At 41.8% G+C, this 10,178-nt stretch overlaps 1 protein-coding gene across 1 annotated transcript in view; it reads right to left on the reverse strand.

The window, feature by feature from the left end:
* Positions 1-10,178, reverse strand: part of Slc1a1 (solute carrier family 1 member 1) — a 114,607-nt gene that overhangs the window by 11,676 nt on the left and 92,753 nt on the right. The window contains exons 5-8 of the mRNA XM_008841680.2: positions 9,146-9,188; positions 7,303-7,398; positions 1,839-2,023; positions 652-759 (exon numbers count right to left, since the gene is read on the reverse strand). Coding sequence (XP_008839902.1) covers positions 652-759; positions 1,839-2,023; positions 7,303-7,398; positions 9,146-9,188 — 432 coding nt within the window. The remainder of the gene's footprint in view (positions 1-651; positions 760-1,838; positions 2,024-7,302; positions 7,399-9,145; positions 9,189-10,178) is intronic.

Here is a 10,178-nt window from a genome sequence, read left to right on the forward strand (position 1 = left end):
AGATCTCAACACTGAGAATCCTGAGCTTGTAGCTATGACTTTTTAGTTATCTGTTAGAAACCTAAATAGGGAAAGAGACATGAATTCAACAGAGCCCCATTATGAAATGGCTGGTTAGCACAGATCTCTACTGTGTCACTGTCCTGGCACTGCCTGTCTCAGCAGCTCCAGAGCAGGGCTGGTAGAAGGTAGCTACCAGCCCAGCAATAACATCTGAACCAAACCGGCCCTCCTGTTCCTACTTAATAGAGATGGAATTCATTTAGGCCCGTCTTAATTTCTTTCCAAGTCGGGGTATGTGGGAGGTGTTCTTACCTATTTGATTAGTTGCCATCTTAAGGGAGCACAGGGCAGGAGACAGCTCAAAGGGGCTACAAGTACGTTTCTCTTTTGTTTTAAACAAAACCAATAAAGGCTGTGGCAAAGCCTGGTCTAAGCTGTTCTGCCAAGAGCTGCCAATTAGCACAGCACGATCCACCAATGGTCCAGCTGTTAAAGGCTAGCTCTGATTCTCTGCTCTCTTATCTGTGAACCCCATCTTTCCTTGCACATAGAAGAAAAGCCGCCTTTAACCAGCTTTACCCTGCCCTCTCTACAGGAGTACTATTGCACCCAGTGAGGTTTCTGTTTCTTCTCTTGAGTTGGACATACCCACTCAGGACGGTGGCCATGTAAAGGCCCAACTTGCGGAATATTTCCCAGTCTTCAACTTCTATGATCTTCCCAGCAATCAGGAACAAAATACCAATTGGCATGTAGCTAGAAAGCAAGCACAAGAAAGACAGGATTCAGTCATCAGAGGGTTTTTCCAGACAGGTTGTGGGGAAGGAAAAAGCCAGCACAGCCATCTTCAGCATGCATGCACACGGCACAGCGCAAAGCCAAGGGCTCAGTTTCATGTTGGGGTACACGACTGTCTTCAGCACCTGCATGCTTCTTTAATTCTACTCACCTCAAATTAAGGGCACTTACTAAACTTGGCAAGGAGGTGTGTATGTACACGCATATACAATGCAAAACATCCTATTGACCGTTAATATCTGTTTATCTCACTTGAGCAAAATTTGTATGCCAGGCTCTCTGCAGACATGGACATCTTGCTTCCCAGGTGTCACCAATAGGGGCAATAGTAGCAGCAGTGCGCATGGTTACAATAGTTCCATTTACAAAGCTCCAGTAATGTGCTGGGGAAAGCACTTTATATGAATCATTTCACTTAATGTGCTTCCTCTAGCCCTGGGGGCAGTTTTTATTATCCTTATAGACAATGAAGCAGAGGTTTTAGTGGAATTAAGTGACTTCCATGGCTGTTTTTATATCACTGTCAATGTCTACACTTTGGATTATGAAATATTGAACCAATTCCACAAGCTAAGGGAGGCACAGGTCTCCTAGGAAAGGTGGATTTTTCTGGGCATCTCAGAGGCAGGACATCTATGCAGGTGGTATCTCTGGATGCTCAGATGACAGCAGTTGTCGTTCAGATGTGACCATGCCCAAGCTAGGGCAGTTGAATATGTTTTAAACTTTATTTCTGCATGGGGTCTAAGGAGAAAAGTGCTTTGAGTTCAGAAATGCCAGGTACTCTTTCAAAATGCTCTATTGCTTCTGATAGGAATGTTGGGTGGGAGCAGGAGGCTCTCCCAGGACTCTCAGGGAGACAAGGGCAGGCCCTAGACTTCCATGAACAAAGTAACTCCTGAGCAGAATGTGGAATTAGCTAATATTCTAGGGTCTTGATTTTAACTGGCTGCAGTCTCTAGAAGGGACCCACTTTCTATTTCTGAGAAGACAACACTATCACTGGATGCAAAATAGTGTTAACCAGCACTGCTCACCACATGATGATCTGAACAATTTTCATGGTTGCATCACTCAATGCGTTGAAGAAGTCAACCAGAATCTGCCCCTTTTCTCCCATTTTTCCAATGACGAGTCCAAAGACAAGGCAAAAGATAATCAAGCCCAGGACGTTGATGCCGTCTGAATACAGGCCGACAATTTTGTATTCCATTGTCTTGTTCTGTGGATCGAAACCAAGAAGTACACTGAAGCTGGCCATAATCACAGTCAGAAGAGGCGTAAGGGAAACCCGCACATGAAGTGCTTTCACCCTGTCATGGAAGTTTAAGCACTTGGTTTGGTTTTTTTTTGTTTGTTTTGTTTTCTTCTCTTAACAAGCCCATCTGTGAATATGTCTGCAAATTTTCTAATTCTGTCATGTTTTACGTTTTGATGAATTTTAGAGTCAGGGAACTTTTGAGGGTTAACTACTAGCTGCATTTGAAGGCTGCTTTTTAAAAAGATGGGAATTAATAACGCAGGAAGTACATAATAGTCAGCAGCATGAACATTTGCAGGACATTTTACCATCTGTCCTGCCTTGATAATGAAGCAGAGGGACACTCCAGTGCTTTCAGTCTGGTGTGACCAACAGATTTTAAAGATATAAAAACTAGCCAGATATTTGCTACTGTGAATCATTTCTTCACTTTACTCTGGGCAAAAGTAGCATGAGATTTACTAAGAGAAAACAAAATCTGAGTAGGGCAGACCAGGTCTATAAAGAATTACACTAATGAGCCACTGGGGAACCAGCCATTTCTTATTTATGATGGAACAAATGTTTATGGAGCAGCTAGAATACTGTAACTGCACTGGCTATAGCACAAGGTCTTAAAATGTAACCCACGACACTAGACAAGCTGAGAGAAACACAAGCCAATAGGAAGATGGACTGTAATTAACCATGCAGCCACACAGGGTCACACAGAGACTACGACACAAAATGAAGTCTGTGGGGTTGGGAAAGCTAGGTAAGGAGTATGTAGCCAAGAGACAAAGCATGTTCCAGAAAGATGGAAGGCAAAGACAGAAGGCATGGTGTACTGGGCCTCTGCAACCTGCTTGAATAATTCTTCCTCAGCTTTTATGGCCCCCAAGATTACTTAGCCTTGCCGGGTGATGCTCCCAGAGCAACCTGTTCTTCCTGATGTCAACATACATCATCCCTTGTCTAAGGTCAGATGCCATATTTGTTCTTTCATATTCTAGTCCCAGTGTGTAGCAGGGCCTCCCACACGGAGTGTGCTCAGAAAAATGTTTGTGGAACCACATCAGAAGGCAGGAATAAAGAGCAAGTGAAGAGGTGGATCAAGGGGTGGGGGGCTGGGAGGTAGGTTGGGAAAACTCAGGAGAACCCAGGCCACAGAGGGCCTCTAACCATAGCTGGAGAACTTAAGGCTTTCTGCAGTAGGAGGCAGGGAGCAAACTGTGGCCTATTAAATTTGAATTCTAGTTATTTCTTTGTTTTTACTTTTTTATTTATGTGTATGTCTATGTCTGTGTGACTGTATGCCATGTGTGCAGATGCCTGTAGAGGCCAGACGAGTACGTTGGATCCCCTGGACCTAGAGTTACAGGCAGCTGTGAGGAGCTCAACATATTGGTGCTGGGAATTGAACTCTGGAAGAATAGCAAGTGTTCTTAACCACTGAGCCATTGCTCCAGCCTCCTATTTTATTTATTTATTTAGACAGGGATTCATTAGGTAGCCCAGGCTGGCCTCAAACTCATGATCCTTCTGCCTCAACCTCCTTAGTGCTAGGATTACAGATACACCATCACACCCAGCTTTAATTTAAATTCCCAAGCGGGTTGAATATTCTTTTTCCTCTCTCTCTCTCTCTCTCTCTCTCTCTCTCTCTCTCTCTCTCCTTCCCTCTTCTCTCTCTCTCTCAGGATCAAACCCAAAGCAAATCTTTCCTTTTTGAGTGAAGGCAAAGAACATTCAGAATTCTGTGGGCTTATACCACTTCAGAGTCATAAATTGCAATCTCCAATTATGAAATCTCAAAAACTCTCAAAGCTCATTGATTTTACTGATAACTTTATGGCATACTCTTCTCATGGAAAAAACTATTCTAAATGGAGATGAGGCCATTGATCATCTCTTTCTCTTACTTGGCAAAATATTCATGAGTTCGATGCAGAAATATTGATGGCATTTGATTCTAGAGTGCTGTCAGACCCCACTTATAAAAGTTACATGCTGTACAGCACACATGATATAGGGCCCTTCTACAATCAAGAAGATTTGGACTCAGAATTGGATAGAAGAGAGTCAGTCAAGGCGCCAGGGCCTGTAATCTGCATTTATAGCCTTGTAAACCTAACGCAGTCCCCGAGGTGCCCAACCACATGGAGTGGCCAAGGTACAGTGACAACCAAACCCATTCTTCTCTCTGTGTGCATAGATGATGGTCTTTATTCCCAGCAGTCATGTTCTAAAAGTTCCCATGAACACCGAGTTAGTGTTCCTAGGAGAAATACACAAACCATTTACATCAAAGTCAGTACAGAACATTGTTTAGTGTGTGTTTCTATTTAAAAACACTTTGTTTACAATACATTGTAATTCATTAGCATTGAGTTGACTGCCTACAGGACTATAACTCAAGGCTGAATGAAGCTTCTTTAACACAAGTATTTCCTCTACAAGGTACATCACAACCCTCTTGTACTTAAGAATACTAGAGAGTACTTTATTACTATGCTTCTACTTATTTTATTTAGCAAAATCCACAAATGCCAATAAATATATGAAACAAAATGTTTAACATCCTTAGCCATCAGGGAAACGCAAATTAAAAGTGCACTGAGATTCCATCTCACCGCAGTTATAATGGTTATCATCAAGAAAACAACATATGCTGGCAAAGATGTGGGGGACATTGCAGATGTGATCTAGCTATATTCCTGGGTACATATGTTCAAAGGAATCAAAGTAACCATAATACACAGATACCTACACATTGATGTTTATTGCAGCACTATCCACAATAGCAAAAATATGGCCTAGGTGCCCACTGACAGATGAATGGATAAAGAAAATGTCCTATATATACACAGTGGAATTTTATTCAGCGATAAAGAAGAATGACTTAAAGGTAATAGGTTACTATTTGCTATTACTATAAAAAAACAGATAAAGTCTAGGAATCCCAGAATGCCAAGCCAAAAGTCTAAGAAGTCATCGTTCAGAAATTTTAATAATAAAAAGTTATTTCAAGGAGTTTTCTGTTCAAAAAGGCTTGACTGGCCTCCAGATTCCTGTCATTTTTAAAAAAGCAATTTACCAGTGCTGGGGATGTAGCTCAGTTGGTGACACACTTGCTGAGCACGTGCAAGTCCATGGATTCCAGCCCCAGTATCACACACAAAAAAGCAATTTTCTACTAAATCCTTGACTGTCCCATATGGGGAGTTGGGGAGTCAGGGAGTCTGGGAGCTGAGGTAAACAGATTGGTACAACTTGCTCTTCTCCCTGGGATCTCCTTTGAAACAATACAGGAGCAAGCGCACGGCTCTCTCCAGGGAGACCCACTCCCTCCGCAGTGCCAGAACTCACACTGCAGAGACTAAAAACTGCACTTTTGTAGTTTCCTGTCCAGATGCAATCCTGTTTCTGTGCCTCCTAGCATGCAGCTAGATAGTGAGATTTGGACAAATAAGATTCCTAAGGAATGACTTTACTAACTGTAGTACAGTTTCAGCTATTATGTAAACACATATATTCTGGTTCTAGTTCTAATATGGAGATGCTGCGTGCAATGCTGGCTTTTGACAATCTGTATGATGCTTTAATTGTTCAGAGGAAGTCAGGCATGGGCCAAGGTGTGGCCTGAACCTCCCTTATATCTTATCTTCCAGGTAACCCTCAAGATGCCACTCTGTTTCCCTGTCTTTAGTGCTATCTAAATATGCTCAACAAATGTGCTCCCTTCTCACATCCATAACTTCTATTCTGTAATTATGAATAATTTTCAAGTGGACAAATAAAGATTGGAACTCTGAAGCTGCATCCAATCCAGATACAGGGTAGTGCACAGGTTACACCTGCAACCTCAGTCTGGTCCTCTGCAACCCCTGGCACAGGATCCAGGCATTCTTTAAGTCTCTGAGGTTGAGGTCAGCTTTTCAGTATTGCTGTTAGCAAGTTTGTGTTTGCCAGTAGATACCCATTGTACTAATGTGCCAACAAATAAATGTTTATTGCACATCTGCTTCCACTGTGTACCCAAAGGTACTTTGAATGTATAAGGAACCTTTCATCCAGAGGGGCTTGCAGCATTGATTCCTGTTGTCAGGACTGTGTTGTGTGGATATCATCCGCATAGATTTTTATATACATAGTAATTTCCCTTTTTTATGCCAGGTAAATAAAAGTAGCCAGGCATGGTGGCATATGCCTTTAATCCCAGCACGAAGGAGGCAGAGGCAGGAGGATCTCTTGTGAGTTCAAGACCAGCTGGGGCTACAGGGAGACCCTGTCTCAAAAAAGTCCAAAAAATGTATGCGCATGCAAATGAAATTATTATGCTAATTACTAACATATTTTTATTAGTTTCATTGCCCGAGTAAAAACTATTTACCACTGTTTAAAAAATAAGAAGAAAATCATGTCATTTGCAGGAAAATATTAGAAATGGAACTAGAGATCACCATATGGAACAAAGTATGCCAGAATCAGACAAATATTGCGTGTTTTCTCTCATATTTGGACTCCAGATTTAAAAATGTATAGGGCTGGGATGTAGCTCAGTGTAGAGTCACATCCACATCTATGTGTGTATATAACAAGAAAGTAGACAGAGGCTCTTAGGGAGGAGGAGAGGACGAATGGGAGGAAGGAGGATGAACAAAGGGCAATGGGGGTGAATAGTGTGCGCCTGTGAGGGTATCATAATGAGAGTTAACATTGTGTACAGTCACTTAAAAAAAGAGAGCTGGGGAAATAGCTCAGTGTTACAGTGCTTGCCTGGCATGTGGGAGAGCCAAGGTTGAATCCCTAATACTACACACACACACACACACACACACACACACAGACGCACGCATGCACGCACGCATGCACACACACACATAGAGATTCTTGATTCAGTATAAGACAAAATATAAAAATACAAAAACAGCAAAATCACAAGAAAATGAAGAAAAAAGTGGTACTAAACACACAGCAAAATGGATGTTTGTTTATTGACTGAAAATCAAAACAAAAGGCAGAGTGTTGCTTCATTCAACTTTAGTCTGGAGCACATGGTGCCAGGGGTGACTCAATTTTGTGCCACTCCTGAAGGGCTGCGGATTTTAGGTGTTGGGGATTTTAGGGTTACAGGTAGTTTGTAGCGTGCTAAACTTACACATGTGGGCTCTGTGAGCAACAGACTGACCATCTTTCCCTCTCCTGCTACTCATGGCTGGCACATGCTGCTGGGGAGGGGTGCAAGTGACAGACCGTACCTCAGACACTGCTGTCATGGTGGTAGTGACGGGTGCCTCGGTCATGTTCCCCACTGGATCGCTGACAGGCTTCACTTCCTCACGCTTGGTTTTGTACTGCACATTGAAAATAAAGAGAAACAGAGTGAAAAAGACAAAATTTTCCGTGTCTGAGGCCACACCACAGGAATGCTACTTTGGTCAAATAAATGCCCCTGAAGGTTCCACCTCTGCTGCTTCTAGTTTTTATGATCGTTTCCATGAGAATTAAAAATAGGAGTGAAGAGTCCAAACCTCAGACTCGCACAGCCACCATTCAATACTGTCAGAACGTGTTCTTCCGACTTAATAAAGGACCAATGAATGGAGAAATAATTTAAAGAAAGTAAGTTTTAGACAGGTATGTTCACAGACAAACCCTAGAGAGATTCCTGTCAGCCATTTTGTTTTTATTAATTGTTTTATTTTAAAATATTTTATTTATTATTTCTATTTTGTGTGCATAAGTGTATTACCTATGTGTGTGTAAGTACGCCTGTGTCCTACAATCCTGTGGAGGTCAGAAGAAAGCATCAGATTTCCTGGAGCTGGAGTTACCAACAGTTGTCATCTGCTATGTGAGTGCTGGGAATCAAACCTGGGTCCTCTGTAAGAGCACTCAGTGCTCTTAACCACTGAGCCATGTCTCTAGCCCCCTGTTTATTTTTTCATTTTTTTTTTTTTAAAGATGTGGTCTCACTATGTACCCCTGGCTGGCCTGGAACTCACTATCTAGACCAGGAAGGCCCTGAACTACAGAGATCCACCTGCCTCTGCCTCCTGTATCCTGGGGACTAAAGGCATGCACCACCATGCCCAGCCTAATTGCTCATTTTTAATTTGGAAAAATAACCTCATTGCTTTGATAAAATAATCATGATAATGTTTCAAGAAAGGTGTAACTAGATGGTTGTGCTCAGATCAACAGTCTCTTTGGGGTTATTCAGTGAGATTTCTGTTGAATTTTCTTCCTTTAGCCCTGTTTAGGTCTTTAGAGCTTTGACATGGCAATTTATGAAAAAGCTAGTGTATTATGATGACAGGCAGAAATGTCCCCTCACAGGTGTCTGCCAACACCAATCCTTACAAACAAGCACTGTGGCTGAGCTGCAAAGGCACCCCTGAAATGGAATTGGTTCTGTGCCTTGTGGGGTTGGCAAGGAGCAACTGCCATTTTTTATTGGTTTACACAGAGGTCTCTGTTCATGTAATTTATGTAAATGAATACAGCAGTTTGTGATAGACTCAGCTGTCTTAAAATGCATAGATAAACAGAAAAGGACTTTTCAATGGAGTGAAGACAATAATAAACTTTCATGAGGAAAAACAGCCCTAAAACACGCATGGCTTTGCTACACCGCTTTGCAGAGCACCAGCAATATGCACCCAATAGTTAAGGAGAAGGCCTAATCCAGGAACACTGGCCATATCACACAGGCTTGACATGGATGGCCACCATGAGAGGGATGGAAAGGAGAGGGAGTGCTCTTCTGTCCACTGTATCGCATCTGGACAAAGTCCAGGTTTCTTTACAAATATAGCATGGCTCTCCAAAATATAAATAAATAATACCTGTTGACAGACTCCTGATTTTCTCTATTTGAGCTTTTGGGGGGAAGCATTCATGAAAAGGAAGCACTGTAAATCATGACACACACTTCACTGCGGCTGGAAAGACGAGTCATCTGAAACCCCACCATTCACAGCACTTCCTGCTGTCATTTTTGATGGGCCAATTCCATGTCTTGAGTCATGGCAGAAAATAAAGTCTTAATTGGTAATAGAAACAGAGGGGTAACTTAAGAGCAAAAGTCATTGATGTTACCTGCTGAAAACAGGCTTGGACGAGGTTCTCAGGGAACATATTCCTGTTGGAGATACAGAAAGCAATATTATGTCAGAGACAAGTTTTTTTGGTTATTCTTTTTCATGCACTGGTGGAAATGAAACTAGCACAGGACAGGAATGCTGGTTTCTCTTCTGGCCTCTGCTCTGCATAGTTAATCTTTGTATTAAGATTGATCTCTTTCCTGCTGAGTCTTAACTGAGCACAGACAGCTTCTCTTCAATCACTACTTAATAGATTCCTTGAGTGACACCCTTTCTGTCTTTAGCAAAATGCTGCATAGGCAGACAGACCCTCACAGTTGAGACGATTCTTTAATTTTTATACTCTTCCATTTTTGTAAATGAGGCAACATGCATGGCATGGGTTGGACATGGATGGCCTACATGTCTATTATATTCATTTCAGAATGCTTAATGTCAGGTGCAAATTCTATCATAATTACTGAGTTAAATATGTAAAGCAAAGCAATATGGATATGGAAAAAGGTATGGATCCTATAGAAAGCTAAATTGGTGCCTGGAAGCTCAATAAACACAAGTGACCAAGTTTTCTGAAGATGAATTAGGTATGGGATGACAATTAAAACAAAAAGAAAAAAACAAGATTTAGTACTTCGTTTTTCTGGCAATTTCTCATGATCTGGTTGCTCTACTCTATGGAAAAGGAACAATTTTATGGAAATGTAGCAATTTTAATGATGCATTTATAAGGTCAAGATGCAACAGATTACATGAAATTACAATGAACTGTCACACTTAAAGAAAATCATGACAGGGGGTGGTGGTGCCTGAAGAGATGGTTCAGCAGTTAAGAGCACTGGCTGCTCTTGCAGAGAACCCAGGTTTGGTTCCCAGCACTCACATGGGGTTAACAACTGTAACTCCAGTTCTAGAGGACCTGATGCCCTCTTCTGTCATCTGTGGGCATTACATGACAGGGGTGCACTTACATGCATACAGGCAATATACTCATACATATAAAATAAAAATAAATAAACCCAAAAGTATTA

The sequence above is a fragment of the Nannospalax galili genome, unplaced genomic scaffold (assembly GCF_000622305.1).
Source record: "Nannospalax galili isolate Female #2095 unplaced genomic scaffold, S.galili_v1.0 scaffold241, whole genome shotgun sequence".
Lineage (NCBI taxonomy): Eukaryota > Metazoa > Chordata > Mammalia > Rodentia > Spalacidae > Nannospalax > Nannospalax galili.